Genomic DNA, 20,669 nt, shown 5'->3' with positions numbered 1-20,669 from the left:
ATTCTCTTACAGTTTTGGGTCTTGGCTCTGAATTATTTCCTAGTCAGAACCCAATTACCCAGGTTTGGTCTGACCCCACCAGTCAGACACCTGGTGCAGTTCCTGCTGCCTACAACTGTCCGCTTTTAGGCAGATTATACATCCACTGGGCCTGATAGACATTTAATAATAAATGTTGCCGAAACCGGTTTGGCTCAGTGGATAGAGCGTCAGCCTACGGACTGAAGGGTCCCGGGTTCGATTCCGGTCAAGGGCATGTACCTGGGTTGCGGGCACATCCCCCGTGGGAGATGTGCAGGAGGCAGCTGATTGATGTTTCTATCTCATCGATGTTTCTAACTCTCTATTTCTCTCCCTTCCTCTCTGTAAAAAATCAATAAAATATATTTAAAAAAAATAATAAATGTTTCTATAACATTTGTATAATGCAGAAAGTAAACAACAAACTACAAATTCAAGGCACAAATGTTCATTAAAAAGCATTGAGCCTCTTTTTTTTTTTTTTTGGTTTTGTTTTGTTCTAGAGTATTTACAAAACAAGAATTAGGACATTTAAAATATAAAGATTGTCATGTTCACCATTATTAACATAGTGGTGAAATGCCAATTGTCAGAATTTCCAAAAATTGTAAAGGATATTACATGATTATTATTAACCTAACACAGTTATACCACCCTGCGGCTGTATAATAGGCATAAAACAATTGGAAATTTAAGATAATTAAATCCAAAATTTTAATGGTTAACCAAAACACTTCCCATGTTTGACATTATTGTAATATGAATAAAAAATTATTGATATAAGTGCAGTCCTATAATATTTATGTTTGTGGTTTTTTGAGGGGAATGAGTGTCAACTTTTAAATCTTAGGGAAAAATAAATGTAAACTTTGTGTGGATCACATGGTAGGTAATAAAAAATACTTCATAAAATTTCTGTTCACTAAGCCTCTGGAAAAAAAATTAATAGTCACCTGTCATACTTACCTTTACAGCTTCTTCCATCTTCTTTTACTTCAAATCCATCTTCACAGTAACATCTTGTACTATTTCTGACCACTGCACATTTATACTGACAATTCAGCTGCTGGCAATTGGACAACAGTTCTGTAGAGAAAAACAGAAAGATCACCTCTATATGACTGTGCACATACATGTGATTAAAATTAAATATTGTTAATATTTGCTCAGTGCATCCTTCAAAGTTTCTGTGATTGGTTGAGAGAACAAACAGCATGTATTCCTTCTAAAATATGTTGATTTGCATTTGTTTGAAGTATCGTTAATAATATTGCAGTTCTATCTGTTCAGTTTTTCACTTTTTAGCTCATTATATATGTTCAAAGACACAAAATCCTTTCAAATTCTTGTAAATTAAATTATTTCAAATGGAAAAATGTCAACTAAGTGGTTGATTTCACCATAGGTTTCATGCCTTTCCTATCTGATGGATCAATTGATTTTCTATCTTTTGAGCACTTGTTTTGATTTACTAATCCATGCGTAACCTTCATAGCAATCGATGAATATATTCAATTTCAATAATTTTTCTTTCACGAGTTGCAAAATATTAGACAACTACTGGACATAATATATTTTGTTATATCTGAATTATTTCAGAGTGAATATTTCATTAAAACAAAAATTAGCAAGCCATCAGAGCAAATTAAGATTCAATATGATAAATGCATGAAACGGCTGAAGTGACAGGAGAATATTCACTGCATAAATAATTTCTAGCAGGAATAAGATTTGTTAAACTAGAAAAATATATGCATAGAACATGTAACTGATTTTTCTATTTGAAAATAGGGTTACTGCTAGACTGGCATGGCTCAGTGGTTGAGTGTGGACCTATAAACCAGGAGGTTACAGTTCAATTTCCAGTCAGGGCACATGCTTAGGTTTCAGGCTCGTTCCCCAATAGGGGATGTACAAGAGGCAGCCAATCAATGATTCTCTCTTTTCTCTCTTATCAATGATGTTTCTATTTCTCTCTCCCTCTTGCTTCCCCTCTCAAACCAATAAAAATATATTTAAAAAAGAAAATAGGGTTATTAATGGATTGCGACAGCCTTCCTGTCCCACCCCAGGAAGAAAAATAAGGGTATTGAAGATTAAACTTAAATGATTTAAAATATGTTGATATTTGCTACAAGTTTATCTGCTGCTTCAGAAATATATATATATATATATATATATATATATATACATATATATATACAGACACACACATATATATATGCATATATATATAAATATGTAAATGTATAAAAAGTCCAATGTGGAAAAGAAGAGCACAAATATTTCCAGCTGAAAATTTGACATTTTACTAGAAATTTAATTATCTATAGTATTTTTTTTAGCCAATTACTTTTAAACTCTAATTATTTTTTGCATGTTCTCTCCATAAAACTTCAAATTTCCTTCTTAGGTCACACATATTGTGAAGGCAGCCTGAGACACCCCCTCCCTCGCCCCCGTAACCTGCCTTCTGATGCATAAGCTTGCTATCCCCAACCCCCTTTCCTCTTGTGTCCTCGCTAGCCTTGCAGGACCTGTGTATCTGCAGGGGGGACATAAAAAGCCCCCACACAAGATTAACTGCTGGCGCCAGCTAGCCTGGGTGGTTGGTCGTAATCTCACTTCCTCCATCCCAACCCATGGGGGCTGCAAAGCCTGTGAAAAGTCCGGAAGCCTGGTCCATATTTGGGAGACAAAGAAACTAAGGGGATAAAAGGAAAGACAACCCCCCAGCCCAACCGCTCATTCGGTACCCAGGCTTTGGAGACTGACTCCCCTGAGTCACCACACTAGTGCATCTGCAAATAAAGGGTTTTCCTGAATCTTCCGAGTGCCCATTATGTGTTTTCCGGTCGCCTGGTAATTTCTGCCACAGTATGATAATTTTGCTTCCTACTTTTCTGAGAAAATTGAAGCATTCAAAAGAGATTTTCCACAGATCTGTTTTTCATATTTATCCACCTCTGCATATTCTTGTCTTTCTTGCTTTTGAAACTCATAATCAAAGCCCGAACCCCAATTCCTTTACACAAATTCCATGCCCTCTCACCGAGTCAAGGATATAACTTCAGCTATTCTCTACTTCGTCTCATAATTGCTTTTTATTTTTCAAATAACTATGTACTAGAACAAACTAAAGCCCTCAATCTTTATCAATTAACTTTTACCAGAACACAGTAAAGCCCCTTTGTTTAATTATTACCTCAGGCTGCTTTTACTCTACAAAGGCATAGCTGGCTAGTTGCCTCCAAGACCTATGGCCCACAAAGCCTAAAATATTTACTATAGCTCTTTATAGAAAGTTTTTTGACCCCTGCACTAGTTCAATCTCAGCATCAAACATGCTCTTATTTTTCCCCAACTTAAAAACAAAGAACTTTGACCTCACTTCTCCTATTAGTCACCATTGTTCAATTCCTTTTTGCAACAAAATTTTTAAAATTACCCATACCCACTGTCTCTCTCTACCCTTCTGTTTCTATCTTAAACCCACTCCATCAAGCCTTTGCTCCAAAGAAATGCTCCTGTGAATATCGCCAATGACCTTGATGCTAACTAAATACAAAGACCTTTTCTCAGTCCTCATCCTTCTTGACCTCTCAGTAGCAGTAGACACAGGTAACTACTGTTTTCTGATACAGAGTCATGACTTTTCTTCCACGGGCTCCACACCCTTGGTTTTCCTCCTATTTCACAGTCTCCTTTGTGAGATTCCTCCTCTTATTGTCAACCTGCCAATGTTGGGGTGCCCTAGGGCTGAGGCTGTGATCTTTTTCTATCAGTATGCTATTGGTGAACTCAACAAATATCATAGCTTCCTCTCTGACTGGGACATAACTGTAGTATCATAACTTGACAGCTAGTTGTGCCCTCGTCGATTTCTAATGTTCACTGCTGTGACTATATTAAAGTTCTTTCTCCTTGAAAACTTGGAACAATTGTTGTTTCCAAAATATAAATTCAACCAATATAGAAATTCACTACATTTTACTTAATAGGTTTGGATTTGGGATCAGTGCTAATTTTATGCTAACATAAATGTCAATATTTATGTAATGTACAAAGAGTAGTAACTTGGTTTATAAAAATGTATTAGCAATAGAATATGTAACAAATGTTTCTTTATACCAGTATATATAGCTACAAATTATAAACCTATATCAAGTTCTTTAGTTTTGCAATCTTTTTGAAACACACAACAGTTAAACATGTAGTTATTATTGTAACTTACATTTTACAGATGATAAATCTGATGGTTGATAACCCAAGATTATACAGCAAACATACAGTGGAGCTAGCATTCAAATTAAGGTCATTCTAAATATAAAGTCTATGTTCTAATACCTATATGTTCTAATACCTATGTAATGATACCTGTAATTCCCACTGGACAATCTGGCGATGGCTGGAACCATGGTGTATCTTTGTTTGTCAGCCGAGGCTTAGTAATGTGCGACAGAAAACAGGAAGTGTTTCACGATTTTTATAGGATAAATGCATCAAAAAATCAATAAAATAGCTGAACTCTAGGATGAAGATCAACAGTCTCAAGTTTCATTTCTACTTCATTAAACTAGGTCCTAAAGATCATTCATTTACATCTTCAAGTCAGGTAATTGAATTGTCAAATCTTGTTTGATTATTGTGGAATCATTTCAAAATTGCTGTGCATATATGTGCTACTTTAGTCCAACATGGATTGAGTACCTAGTCAAAGTTAAGCACTCTGCTGGGGTTCCACAGATGCAAAATTGCTTTACACAAACTAAGTGATTATACCAGGAGTGGGGAAGTGGGTGGTGTTAGGTGGGAAGAACAATGTTAGACAGCTATAACTCATAGCAGAATAATATATATGTTAAATAAAAATGTAAATTCATAAGCTAGAAAGAGAAAAATTCATAAAGAGACTGAAAATGGGGGTAGGTATCTGGAACATACTGTTGACTGTGGTAGAAAATAGGACTGGAATTGTTTCGGGCCAGGACCAAGTGGATTAATTATTAGATTAAGTAGCATTCTCTCCTGATAATGGGAGTCATTGCTAGTTAATGAGGACAGGGTGATATATTCTGACTTGTATTGTTTGAAAGTACCTAATAGCAGGGAGAAAGATAAGTGAAAAATAGTGAAAGAAGAAAAGCCATCTAAAAGGCTACAATAGCAAAGGCATAAATTAGGGCTATGAATATTTAGATCAATGGATGGTCAAAAACTTGGTGAAAGCATAATGTCAGGGAGTTAATAGTACCAATAAAATATATTAAGAATAACAGGAGAACTGGAAGTTTTGGGAGAATAATAAATTTGTCTTTGTTTAATTTAAAATGTTGATAGAGTAATGGGCAGGAGAAAGTTGAGAATTTGAGTCTATTTAAGAAAAGAAGGTTGGGCTGGAGTTGTAAATCTGGAAGTTACAAATGTAAAGTTGGTGCTTGTAGCCCAAGGAGGAAAGAATCATCCTTCATAAAGAAGTTTTATGATGCAATTATAATCCAGAGAACTTTTACATGTGAAAGGCAAGGAGAAAAAGTGTTAATGAAGAAACTGCTAAATAATCAAACATATAGATGAAGAACCTAGAAAGCTTCACAAAACCTAAGGAAGAAGAACAGTTCATCAAAGTGAGCAGAGCCATTAATGGCAAAGCCTTAGCGAAATATACTTGGATGAACTCTAAAAACTGCACTGGGTTTCCAAATAGGATCAATTAAGACCTTTAAAAGGAGGTTCAGTAGAGCAGAGAGGACAAAGATAATTGTAATAAGGGGCTGGGACAGAAAGAAGAATTGGAAAGGACTGTCATAGAAAAGACGTATACATTTTAGGGGATAAAGAGAAGAAAGGTATGGGTATGACCTACTTAATTTAGTCTGTACCTTACGGCAGGCGTAATAACTCAGTGTTTTACATTATTATTTTTTCCACTTAATCCCAGTAGCCCAACTCTCTTTTTCCCCTGTCTCAATCTGAAGTAGAAAATCCACAGACTATTGGTTCCATCTTTTGGCTCTCTCTAATCCAATGTGCACTGATACAAGTTAACAACATGGGGGTTGTGATGGGGAGAATTGAGGAGAAATAAAAGAAAACGGGGGGGGGGGTATTAGTATGAAAGTCCAGACCTCACCCACAGTTTTGAGTATTAGGTGGGGGTCTGGTGGTTGAAAACAGCAGAAGAAACGTGGGCAACTTAGCTTGTGGTTTATTGATTTTATCCTGTATGAGAATTTGTGTTTATGCAGAGAGGTGATAGGGAGATGATTAAATGGTATATGATATCAGGTAAAATGGTAAATGCTGATTCTTCTAACCAACTAAGAAAGAACTATGGAGAATTGACAACATGAAAAACTAAAATTTAAAATTTGGCTTGACTCTGTGAAAGCAATACTAATTATTATAATGGTATCTATTAGAACTACTTACCATGTATACCTAATTATGTGCAACACTATAATGATTATGTATGTAATTAAAAATGCATCAAATTAATTTTGCTAGAAAGATTATTAGAGTAGAACAGAAATTTCATACTCGAATCAGTCTTCATAGAGTGCTTTTTATGAAGCACAGTCATTGGTTCATGCAACATTATCATTGGTTTGGATCTTAAACTGAAGTAGGAAGACCACTAGTATTTAAGGAGATGCAATATGCAAGCCAAGAAACAGATATGTAAACAGGGAATCTGATTTTTATTCCTCAGCATTATCATAAAAGGAAAGTGTCATTTTTAATTAAAGGAGAGCTGCTTTTATGTCAGGAATCAAATGTAATCCAATTGATGAAGACAAAGCCAACACAGACCCACTCCATTCTGTTATTTTAAGGAATATTTTTATGTCCTTTTCAAAGTTGTATAGAGAGTACCATAAAAGTGTGGGTATATATTTTCTATCAAATGCAAGTTAACAGTTTGCAATAAGCATGTCAAAAGCTAACAAGGGCCAAATAAACAAGGTTTAAGTTGATGTGGGCCGCAAAAAAACAAAAGCTTCAATTTTAATCAAAACATAGGTTAATTTCTATAGAGACATGCTGAATACAAAGGGCCAAAATTAAATGAGTCATCATTAACATAAAATAATAGAACATTTTAATAAAAATTAATATTTTTCTTGAACATTAACTTACCAGACACTGAATAACTGCACAAATTAATAAGCGTAACACAAACCTATTTTTCTTGTTCTCCAAAAGCAAAATAGTTCCTGTTGAACACACCAAACAAGTCAGTCCAAGACTAATGACCTGGCAGTCGGCTGCTAAAATATTCGCTGCTAGTATTAGTGGAGAGAAATGGTGCACCTGCGCGTAAGGCACGGAAGGGAAATGAATGCAACATGATTATATTAATCTGTCATTAGAGAATGTTGTAGTTCATTAATAATTATGTATGACAGGATATTGTAAAAATGAAGTTATGAAATTTTTATTAAAACTTTTCTTACATACTTTATATTGGCTGGGCCGCAAAAAAATATTCGTTGTGGGCCACATGTGGCCCATGGGCCGTGAGTTTGACATGTTTGGTTTACAAATAGCATGTAGCTTTGAGGTATCTAAGATTCTAAGATGTTCTTTAACTTAGAAATTGATTTAAGAAATAGATTTATGAATTTTTATTAATAATAATAAATAGTAAGAATTCTACATGGATACGAAATTAATTCATATTATATCTCTTTTCCTTTTCCTTTCCAAGAGCTGGTGGAATATAATGGCTAAAGACTGTGAAGCCAGAGTACCTAAGCTCTAACTCTGGTTTTACTAATTCCAGTTTATGTGAGTATCACAAAAATTAGCTAATGTTCACCAATCCTGTTTCCTCTTCCTGGGCAAATAAAACAAGAAGTTTTCCCACTTGACTTGCTCTTAGGTTAAAGCCATATATCTGGCTTCTGGACAATGCTATATAAGCAAAATTCGTGTGCACCTCTTCCTGAACTGCCCTTGAAGAATTCAGATAATTTCCACTTTCTTCCCTTCACTTGTCAGCACTCTGGATGCAGGGAATTCAGCAGAAAACTCATTGGACCTTGGGAACGTAGAGGCCTCAAATTGAGGGAGCCTGACACACAACATAGGAGGCAGCCCTGAACCTAACTGTACTGTGATCTGGGTTACAAATTATTTTTGTTGTTGTTGTTTCATTGAACTCCCTAGGTACTAGGGTTGTTTGTTATACAATACATGGTGATAGGTAAATGACCTAAGATCTCTATTCCTGTTTTTAGTTATCTCTAAAATTGGAGTAATAATAGAAACTACCTCATAGAGTTGTCATGAGTTTTAAATGGGGTAAGTCATGCCAAGTTCTTAAAATATTGCCTGCCAAATAGTAACTTTTTTATTATCAGTATTTTTATTATCATTGTACCATTTAAGGTTAATCATCTATTCAGTACAACAGAATACCTATTGTCAATATTCATATAATTTACACATTTTTTTTCCGGCAATTTGGAACTATGTTTCTTTTTACAACAGCAGGACTTTCTCTTTTGCTCTTTTACTTTTGAGTGTTACATGACATAATTCTAGTTTTGCCCCCAAAGCACATATGCATTTTTAAATATCTTCTAGAGAAGATACCTTTTAGGCAAGTTCTCCTGAAATGTTTACCTGATTGCAGAGGGGAAAACACTAACCACAGGAAATAAAGATTTTTCTATCCTGGCTACTAGCAATTGGTTCCTATAAAATATGAGTATTATTCTCTGAAGCAAATCAATGTACATCCACCTTTAATTTTCTACATAAGCATGGACCAATTAACACCTCAGATAAGCAATTTTCACCAAATAGCTATGGCCATTTTCTCAGTCTTTAGGGATTATTATGTTTTTTTTATGTTTTTTTTAACAGCATTGGGTTTTAGAACACATTTCCCCAAATGTACGCTGGTTTATGATTTAGAAAACACATACAAATAACTTGCTAACCTGCCTCAGAGTAAAAACACAACAGCAGAGAATGGTAATTAAAAGATGATAACTTGATTCCAACAATTATAAGATTCTAACAATTACAATAATTACAAGTTATTACTGTTAGGAAGATTCTTTGTACTTTAGTTTTGTTTATATAAATATTTCTAAGCCAGAGAACCACTGTTTGAAATGTTGTATGTACAGCCATCAATTCATCCATAGTATAATCAATAGCAATATGCTGGCAGCCTTTACGACCTAAAATCAAACAATTCACATTGATTGTGTATTGGACTTAATACGATAGTGAGAACACAGCTATTGTATTCATGTGCTTCTAGGTTATATATTTCTCCCAGAGAGAAAATTAAAACTTTTATAAACTCTTTGGAAATACGAAACGATACCTTCCCAAATATACGTTATATGGGACATTATTTTACAAGGTAAAATAAGGTTTTATTCTAAATTTTAGTAATCAAATTGCTCCTTGAATTTGCCTTATACAAAAATGCCCTTTAACCAACAACTATAATCTTAGTAATGATAAAAAAAATTATTCTTTTTAATGTAGCACTTTGAAAAAATAAGTATTTCCTTCACTTTTATACTTGGAAATTGAAAAGCTGATACAGCATATTACCATGCCAGACAGCCCCTCTTGTCAGCAGGACACGTGCTTGTCATATTTAGGATGGTGATAATTTGTGCCACATCTTTCTTTCTCTCACCCCTATTTCCCTGGCCTACTAAAAAGGAGTGTGAGCTGGCTTCCAGAGATTAGGCTCCTGCTTGTGGCTGCTAACGTGAATTTCTTCAGAATAATTTGCTTATTGCTAAACCACAGTCCTGGCTTCACTTTTTCAATGTGCTCTTAACATTAAGGAAGGAAATTCTTTTTTAAATATGTTTGTTCCATTTTTATTGTAGTATAACTTACATACAGTAAAATTCACTCCTTTTAATGTACGGTTCTATGAGTTTGAACAAATCCATACAGTTGTGTAACCAATACCATCATCAAGATATAGAACAGGGCCATTATCCCAAAAGATTTTTCTGGCCCTTCTACAGTCATCTCCTTGCCCCACAGCCAGTTTTTGGTAATCACTGATCTGCTTTCTATCTCTATAGTTTTGCCTATTCTAGCGTGGTTCTTTAGATGGAATCATCCAGCCAGTGGCATCTTTACTTAGTAAAATGTATTTGAGATTCATCCATGTTGTTTTATCAGTAGTATTGCTGAATAGTGTCCACTGCATGAATGTACCTCAGTTTGTTTATTCATTTCACAAGTGATTGAGATTTCAGTTATTTCTAGTTTGGGTGCATTATTTATAAAGTTGCTATATACATTTACATACATGTTTTGTATAAATATAGGTTGTCATTTTGTTTGGGTAAAAATGGGAATGTTTGCTTATCCCATCTAATAAAGTGTGAATATGCTAATTGACCCTCACACTGTCACAAAGATGGCAGTGCCATCAGCCAATAAGGAGGGAATATGCTAATTGACTGCCCCACCCTCAAAGATGGTGGCACCCACAGCCAATAAGGAGGGAATATTCTAATTGCCATGCCCTCAAAGATGGCGGTGCCCACAGCCACAAGATGGCTGGCAGGGAGGGCAGTTGTGGGTGATCAGGTCATCAGGGGAGGGCAATTGGGGGCAACCAGGCCTGCAGACGAGGGCAGTTGAGATGGACCAGGCCTGCAGGGGAGGGCAGTTAGGGGCAACCGGGCTGGAGGGGAGGGCAGTTAGGGGCGATCGGGCCAGCAGGGGAGGGCAGTTGGGGGCAATCGGGCTGGCAGGGGAGTAGTTAGGCGTCGATCAAGCTGTCAGAGGAGTGGTTAAGGGGTGATCAGGCTGGCAGACAGAAGCAGTTAGGGGCAATCAGGAGAGGCAGGCAGGTAAGCGGTTGGCAGCCAGCAGTTCCAGATTGTAAGAGGGATGTCCGACTGTCGGTTTAGACCCGATCCCTGTGGAACTGCTGGCTCCCTGTGGGATCAGGCCTAAACCGGCAGTCAAACATCCCCCGAGGGGTCCCAGATTGGAGAGGTGCAGGCTGGGTTGAGGGACACCCCCCACCCAGTGCACAAATTTCATGCACTAGGCCTCTAGTATGGTAAAGGTGTTTCACTTTATAAGAATCTATCAAATTTTCATGTAGTATGTAAGATAAGAATTAAGGTTCATTTTCTTTTTACATTAAATGTTGAACTTTTCCAGCATTAGTTAATCTAACCTTTCTCCATTAAATTACATTTGAATCTTTGTTAAAAATCAGTGGATTACATATTTGTGGGGGTATTTTTGATTAATCTACATATTTACCCTTTTTCCAATATCACACTGTTTTTGATATACTAAATCTTGAAATCTGGTAGCATGAGTCCTCATTCTATGTCCTTGTTTTCCAAGATTTGTTTAGATACTTAGTTCCTTAATATTTCCATAAAAATTTTATAATCAGCTTGTCAGTTTCTATGAAACCCTGCTAGGATTTTAATTGGAATTTTATTACGTCTACAGATTTGGGAACACTGACATCTTAACAACATTATGGAGTCTTCTAATTTACAAATATGGTGTATATATACATTTATTTTGAGCTTTGGGTGCTTTTTTTCATGAGTTTTCAGCATATATTACACAAATATGTTCAATTCATCCCTAATTATTTCATAGTTTGAGTGTTGCTATGAGTGGTATTGTTTATTTCAACTTCCAAGTACACATTGCTTGCATTTAGAAATATAATTGATTTTTTTACAAATTAACCTTGTATAATATGACCATACTAAATTCACAAAAAAGACACAAATTAAAAACAGCAGCTAGAAAAGAGAGGGTGTCACTGCAGAGTCTATAACTTTAAAAAGATAATAAGAAAAACTACCAACCTCTCTAAGCCCTTAAATTTGACAACATAGATGAAATAAATTAATTCTGTGAAAGACACAAACCGCTAAATCTCACTCAAGAAGAAATAGATAATCTGAATATTTCTATATTTATAAAATAAATTGAATTAGAACTAAAACCTCCCACAAAGAAAATGCTAGATCCAGATAGTTTCACTGGAGAGTCTACTAAACATTTGCAGAAGAAATTGTACCATTCCATGCAAACATTTCTAAAAATCAGATTAAAAGAAAACATTTCTAACTCATTTTTATGAGTTTAGAATTATTCTAATACCCAAATCATACAAATACATTCAAAATAAGAAAACTATAAAACAATACTCCCTTTGAACATAGATATACACTTCCTAACAAACCAAATATAGCAATATATAAAATAATAATATATCATGACTATATGAGGTTTACCATATAATACAAGACTGGCTTAGAATTTGAAAATCAATTAATGCAGGTTACCATATCAATAGACTAACAGAGAACAAAAATATGATCATTTCAATAGTGGCCTAAAAAGCACTTAACAAAAAAAAAAACATATTCATTGACCTGACAAATATCTGCTATGATATCAGGGACAAGTCATAACAGGAGCAAGGTAACTGCTCTTACCATTTATAGGCAATAATGGACTGGAGGCCCTAGCCAGTGCAATAAGATGAGAGGGAAAAAAAGATTTTCAGGTATAAAAATTAGAAAGAATGAAATAAATAAAACAACCTCTATTTTCTTTCCTTTTTTTAAAAATATAGTTTATTGATTTTTTACAGAGAGGAAGGGAGAGAGATAGAGAGTCAGAAACATCGATGAGAGAGAAACATCGATCAGCCGCCTCCTGCACATCCCCCACCAGGGATGTGCCCTCAACCCAGGTACATGCCCTTGTCCGGAATTGAACCTGGGACCTTTCAGTCCACAGGCCGACGCTCTATCCACTGAGCCAAACCGGTTTCAGCAACAACCTCTATTTTCAAACAACACAATTGCTTACATAGATTTTTTTAAAATCTAGCAACATGGTTCAGAACTCAAAAGCAATTCTTTTAAAATACTATTTAATAAATGAACATGAGTAAGCTATCACTTCTTACTTTTCACTTTGCATAGTAATATTCTTATGAATTTACTATTCTTTCAATAAGGAAAAGCAGCCGAAACCGGTTTGGCTCAGTGGATAGAGCGTCGGCCTGCGGACTAAAAGGTCCCAGGTTCGATTCCGGTCAAGGGCATGTACCTGGGTTGCGGGCACTTCCCCAGTAGGAGATGTGCAGGAGGCAGCTGATCGGTCTTTCTCTCTCATCGATGTTTCTAACTCTCTATCTCTCTCCCTTCCTCTCTGTAAAAAAATCAATAAAATATATTTAAAAAAAAAAAAAAAAAAAAAAAAAAAAAAAAAATAAGGAAAAGCAAAAATTTTTATAATTTACATATATTATCAGGTAGAAGTTGTAGATAATTATGTAGTTTAAGAAAATATTCTGTGGACTCAATGTGATGTTTATAACAGATTGTACACATTTTGTTTTAAAATAACATGGTTGTGTGTATATACTCAGCATATATATATCTTCCCCTCCTTTTTGATAGTTGTATATTATTCCATTTTATGGATGATTCATAATTTAGTAAATAAATTACCTGCTGAAACACAATTTTTATAAAGGACACAGCTACCTGTTTAAATATCGTTTTACCTTTCCTTCTGAAACAAGTGAAGAGTTGTTTGTAAGCCGTGGTGACCCCAGGCAGATACTCTAGGTCCTGCCTCTCTTTCCATCTGGTTTGGGCCTCATAACTGGTTATTACCTATGGAAGATGTGCAGGAATGATATCTATCTCTTCCTCATCAGAAAGATGAAGAGTGTTCATGTCTTCTCCACTCCCGTATTCTCTTATTTACCGCCTGGAAAAGTCCTTACACTGCCATGCTTTTATCCTGTTTTCTCAGACATTTCTCTATTTATAATGGGAATACAACTCTAAGGTATGCTTCCCCTTGACATTTGAAATGTATAAACTAAATCAAAGCTAAACCAAAGTGACAATAACAAAAACTTGAGCATGTACCACACCAATGGTGATTTTCCCATTTTATATCATATCTGCAAGTTGCAGGCTTACTGAGAGAAGGAGTTCTAACCTCAACTCACTGGCTAACACTAGATGGAAATGGCTTACTTTAGACTCCGAATAAAATCATTTTTAGTAACTTACCAACTTTGCATTCTGATTTCTTAAGGAATATTTTATTTTAATGGCATTCAGAGTTCTAAAATTTAAATATACAAAACTTTTAAAGTTTTTATTATACAGAAAATTAATATCTAGTTACCAAGGCACAATCAAATGAGAAGAGGTTAATTTATTTTATGTTACAAAAAGACAAATTTGGTTTCAATATTCATTGACAAAATGTGCTAAATAATATACCTATAATCTTTAGGTATAAGTTACTAGTGGAAATATTGTGCCAGAAAAACATTTACTTCAGTTTTACCTATGAGAGTATATCCTATATAATAAAAGGCTAATATGCAAATTGTCCCCTCGACAGAGAGTTCGACCCGAAGTTCGACCAGGGGGCCAGGCAAGCCCACCAACTGCCCACAGCCCCTCCCCCTGGCTAGCCCCACCTCTGATTGGCTCCCCCCACCTCATTCGAGGTGGGCCAGCCAGATCCCATCCATGCACGAATTCGTGCACTGAGCCTCTAGTGAGAAGATAAAACAAAATAACACATGCTTCTGTGGGGTTTTCTTCTCAGGTTAAATTATATGAGGACAATGCCATTACTAATGTCATAGGGATGGTGTGAGATTTAAACACAGTAATTCAATAGAAGCACTTATCTTAGTGTCTGAATATTTTAAAAGGCCTATTATAGGTTGGCAGTTATAATAGTATAATTACAATAATAGCAACGTTTCCACCAAAAAGACCCAGAAATTTTCTCTTCCATTTTTGTTTCTATAAAATAACAGGCACACAAGCTTTCTTGAAATGTGCTCTAGCTTTTAAGGTAGAAGACATAGACTTGTTTGTGATATCTCTTACCCGACATTTAATTGTATGCTAGTTCTTAAATGTTCTGAGCCTTAGATTTCAACTGAGCAAGTGTGTTGATGAGTTTTTGTGCATATTAAAATTATAATGAGAGCAAGCATGCTCTATTAGCTGAAAGTATCATGTAACTGCCTAGATATAAACTGGTATAGAGAGAATTAAGGGAGAGAGAGCTGAGGATTCTATGTGCATTGGACTGATAAAACTAAGGTAGTATGTGGTATTATACATCTTGTTTTAGTAGTGTTTTGTATTTGATTTTGTAGTAAGGATTATAGGCTATGTTTATTAATAATAAGAAAACCATGGTTAGATCTTTGCCTGGTTCAATACACTTAGATGCATCCCCAGTGAAACTATGCTTGAGGGAGAAAATAACCAAATTTGCCACAAGGACCTGAGAAAAATATAATTACCTAGTAGAAATTGCATACATCTAGTAAAAGAATTTTTATGCCTACAGGTAGACGGGTAAAAAATGAATATACAGTTGAAGATAGATTATATGCATATAAATTACATAAGTGTATTACATAACTTACTTGAGATAAAGATAATAGGGTGGAGGTAGTAGTAGCATTTGGGTTCGAGAACATGAGGTAGCATGAATAAAGAGACCTCCTTTGAAAAGAGAGTTCATAACTTCTAACAATTCCTGCATATTTAGAAGGTTAGAGGTACTTGTGATTAAATCTACAGTATTTGCAAAGTGAAGGTAAAAGTCATTTTTCTTTCCTTTCAAAGGTCAGACATTGTTGTCTTAAATCCTCATACTGATCCCAGTCCATAGAAGGCAACAATAACCTTGGGAAGGTGTCTGTTAAGTTCAATACATGAGAATGAACAAAGGTAAATGCAACACATTTCTTGGCAGCAGAACACTGAAGGTTTATTCTCTGAAGAGATGGAAGCAGAGTAATTTTTTTTCCCGGGAGAACAACAGGCAGAGACACAGGCATGTGTCTCACGTTGAAAACAGGTGGAAGCTCTAGTGCAGGAACAGACCAAGAATACTGGGCTCCAACTGCCCTCCTCATGCATGGGGCAGAGGTTCCATGCATAGAAGACCAGAGGCAACCATAGCCACCTAGAATGCCACTTGTAAGGCAGAGGGGTCACTCTGAGGGAAGTGGGGCAGTGTACCTATCTCTAGCTCCAGGGCAGAGATAAAGAGATTGCCCAGGGGAAAAAGCAGGCTTGCAGAACAGATATCTGGGTCATTCTCCCCATGGGAACTGACTTCATTTAGATCAGAGCATCGGGAAGTTCAAACCTAAAAGCCTGTCAAAAGCAATAGAGATTTTGGTGGTAATTAAGTAAGACAATGATGGTAGCTCCATGGGAGCAACAAACTAAAACAAAGGTCAGCTAGACTCAAGAGAAAAGATGGCTAAGAAGAAGAATCCTCCTAGAGCTAGAACAAAGTTCAAAGTCTGCTTCTGAGAAGCGGCCAAAATTGTATTGAATAAGACAGTGGAGCAATTTACGACAAAGTCCTTTTTAAAAATTTGATTTTTGGGGGGTGTCATTGGTTAATAAAATTACGTAGGTTTCAGGTGTACAATTCTATTATATATCATCTGTATATTGTATTATCAGCTGAGACTTAGTGCATGCTAACTGGCAAGTGTGATAACAATAGAGGCTTACATCTTAAAAAAAAATCAGGTAAACAGAAAATCAAACAGAGTCCTTCTAAAACACCGTCATCCCAGGGGGACTGTGGATACACCCAAGTCTATACCCTAAAAGGGGTGACAGAGACTTCACCAAAATAATCCAGTCCATGTAATAAAAAAAATTAAACATGCCTAAAGATAAAATAAAATAAACCACCAAGTCCCACAATAAGGAGCAGGGAAGAGCAGTATCGAGAGTTGCTAAAATATATTATCAAAAATTCTAAGTTTTCAATCAAAAATTATGAGACATGCAAAGAAACAATAACTTGTGACTCACACATAAGAAAAAGAAAACCAGGTTGTAACAAGAATTGCTTTTCAGAGAGCCCCATGTGAGAATTAGCAAACAAAGACACAAAATAGCTATTATATATTTACTAGATGCCCAGTGTATGAAAATACTGGTAGGGTCCCTAGTGGCTGCCAGCTGCCACCCAGGTACTCCCTCCCTTTCACCGGCCGGCCCTGCCCCCTGGTCGAACTTCCAGACAAACTTCCTGTCAAGAGGACAATTTGCATACTACGCTTTTATTATATAGGATTCAATAAAACTACAAGAAAAATGCTGAAAGAAGTAAATAAAGAATATGATAAAAATAGCACAGGTGACAGAATAAAGATAAATTGTACTTTATCAAAAGTGAAAACTTTGTATATCAAATTACACTATCAGAATGAAAAGGCAACCCAGGAAATTGGAGAAAAATGTAAATATATACTGAAATTATATATCTGATAAATAATTGATATCCATAATTTATAAAAACTTTTATGATTCAATAACAAAAAACAAGCCAATTTTAAAATGAGTAAATAACGTGAGTAGATATTTCTCTAAATAAAATATACAAATTGCCAATAATAACATGAAAAAATGTTCAACATCATTAATCATTAGATCAATGCCAATGAAAACCATAATGAGATACTATTTCACACCATTAAGATGGTCATTATTAAAAAGAGTAAATTAAAAAAATAAACAGAAAATAACAAGTATTGGCAAGGATGTGGAGAAATTGTAACCCTGTGCATTGCTGCTAAGAATATAAAATGGTGCAGTCACTATGGAAAACAGTATGGTGGTTCCTTAAAAAGTGAATATAGAATTACCATATTATACAACAATTCTACTTCTGGATATGTAACCAAAATAGTAAAAGCAATTATTTGGACATATATTTGTACACACTTGTTTCATAGTAATATTGTTCAAAATAACTGAAAGGTAGAAATGATCAAAATGTGCATAACCAGGTAAATAGATAAACAAAATGTGGTATATGTATACAAAGGAATGTTACTCTGACACATGCCTCAACATAAATAAACCTTAAAGATATGCTAAGTGAAACAAGCCAGTCAAATAAAAAAAATTGCATGACTCCACTTATGTGTACCTAGAGTGGTCGGATTTATAGAGCTAAAATATAATGATGGTTTGGTTTCAAGGAGCTGGGGAAGGTATGGGAATTCGTGTTTAATTTGTATGGCATTTCAGCTTGGAAAGCTGAAAATTTCTCGAGCTGGATAGGGTAACAGTTGTACAACAATGTGACTGTACTTAATGCCACTGAGATGGACACTTAAAAGTTATAAAAATGATAAATTTGATGTTATTTATGTGTTATCACAATAAAAAATCTGGAAGTGAAATTGAAAACAATTCCACTTAAAATAGCACCAAAAACAAAATACTTAGGAATAAATTTTAAAAAAGAAGTGTAAGAGTTATACACTAAAATTTCATGTTCATGAATTATAAGACAATGCTTTCCACATGATCTACAGATTCAACAGTTTAAATTAGGAAAAGTCACCGAAGGCTTTGGAAGGTATGTCAACAAGAAATTCTACATGAGTTAGTTCTGAAGACTAAGATAATGATGATGAAAACAGTGAATATTGATTTAAACAATAACTGTATATAATTATTTTGGAAGAATGTATGTAGTAGGTAAGTTAAGAAGGGCATTTTCTAAGCAAGCAAAATAATCATCAGTAGAAAGCAGCCTTTCTGCATAAATTGACAAGATGATCTAAAGTTCCTATGGAAATGCAAGGAACAGAATAGCTGGGAAAAGTCTTAAAATGAAGAACAAAGTGAGAAGACACACTTCCCTATTTCACAATTAACTACAAAACTACAGTAATCAAGACTATGCCATACTGGCATAAGGATAGCCAAATAGCTCAATGGAACAGAATTGAGACTCTAGATATAAACTCTCACATCTATGTCTACTTTATGCAAAGTTTGCATTCTAAGTTGCTTTCTTATTTTTGGTGAAGGACGAAAATCTTCCTGGATTGATACTTCTATATAATTTCCTGGGTGATAAAATTTTGGTGGGCTTAAATGTCTGAAAAAAAATCTTTATTCTAGTCTGTCAATTGACAGGTTTTACATAGTAGAGTCTATGAATCGTTATTTATTAGAATTTAGGCATTGCTTCACTGTTTTCTAATTTCAATAATACTACTGAATGTTCCAATACAATTGTGATACCCAATCATTTATATGTTTTAATAACATGTTTATTAAACTATAGTTCATATATCATATAATTCATATAATTAAACCATAAAATCCAGTGTTTTTTGTTTATTGACAGAGTTTTGCAACCATCATAATAATTAATTTAGCATATTTTTATTATGATAAAAATTAACCTTGCACTCACTACCATGATGGACATAGTCTAGACAATTTTAATGATGGACATAGTCTAGACAATTCATATAATGGGATTATACAACATATAGTCTTCTGGGACTGACTTTTTTCACTAGCTTAATGTTTTAAAGATTCATTGATGCCGCTTATACCAGTACTTCATTTTCATTGCCAAATAATGTTCCACTGTATGGATATACCTCATTTTGTTTTCTCATTCATCCATTGAGCAAAGAAAAGAAAGACTCATGGGCACAGACCACAGTATGGTGATGGCCAGAGGGAAGGGGGCTAGGGAGAGGCAGGAGAAGGTAAAGGGGGGATAAATGGTGATGACTTGGGGTGATAAACACCAAATACAATATACAGATGATGTGTTGTATAATTATATACCTGAACCATGTAACATTTTATTAACCAATGGCATCCCAGTAAATGCAAATAAAAATAAATTTATCATGAACTAAACTGTGTAGTATTCTACATGTGTGAGTATTTGGGGAATCAAGGCATTGTCAGAGAAACACGTATTAGAAATCTACAATGCAGGTCACAAAAGCACTCCAATGCTATCTCAAGGTATTTCCTCTCTCTCCATGCCACCTTTGAAAAGTGCCAAATGACAGACATTATGAAAGCAATTATGCAGTCAATTGCCTTCTAGGATAATTCAATTCTGTCCTGTGTGTAATAAAAAGTAGTTTGTTAGGCATATTACAAATTAGAAAACAATTGAGTGAAAGCATCGCAAGGACAGGTATCAGATCTGTCTGATACCCTCAACGTGTTAGCAGAATGTCTGACACATGGAAGATGTTATTAAGTATATCCCAAATGACAAGTGCAATTCCAAAATATTTCATTTCTTATTTTGGGAAATGGAAAAGTCAGTCCTTTCAATAGGGCTGGGGTTCACTCCCTTGCCTGTTAATATACACAGGCTCTACGTTATCATTTGTCTTTTCATGTGAAAATCCTGACATCTTTATCAGATTTAAGCTCCAATCATAAAGATGCTATTATTTTATTAAAAACTACTTTTTATTACATTAGTAACTCAATAACAACATCTATAATAATAACAATGGTAATAATTACACCTGAAAGCTATTTTTTTAAAGTTGAAATCAATGATGCATAGTAATAATACAGACATTTTTGCTAATTGTCAAGCAGGCTTCATTCATTCATTCATTCACTACTTATTGATTATATTATATATAACACACTGTGCCAGGTATGCCATGATGTTCACAAGTTTCATCCTGGGTTGATAGTCTATTGGAGAGACAATCACATCCATCATAGACTGATAAACAGAAAAGTGGATGAAAGGAACTTTGTGCTATGACAGGA

General features: G+C 35.0%; 1 protein-coding gene across 1 annotated transcript in view; it reads right to left on the bottom strand.

Moving 5' to 3' along the window:
* LRP1B (LDL receptor related protein 1B) overlaps nt 1-20,669 on the bottom strand; it is a 1,706,338-nt gene that overhangs the window by 912,262 nt on the left and 773,407 nt on the right. The window contains exon 4 of the mRNA XM_070423500.1: nt 988-1,107. Coding sequence (XP_070279601.1) covers nt 988-1,107 — 120 coding nt within the window. The remainder of the gene's footprint in view (nt 1-987; nt 1,108-20,669) is intronic.

The sequence above is a fragment of the Myotis yumanensis genome, unplaced genomic scaffold, assembly GCF_028538775.1.
Source record: "Myotis yumanensis isolate MYYU_CA2020_CCGP unplaced genomic scaffold, mMyoYum1.0.hap1 SCAF_8, whole genome shotgun sequence".
NCBI classification, from domain to species: domain Eukaryota; kingdom Metazoa; phylum Chordata; class Mammalia; order Chiroptera; family Vespertilionidae; genus Myotis; species Myotis yumanensis.
The sequence above is the reverse complement of the archived record's forward strand: the minus strand, read 5'-3'. Positions and strand labels throughout refer to the sequence as shown.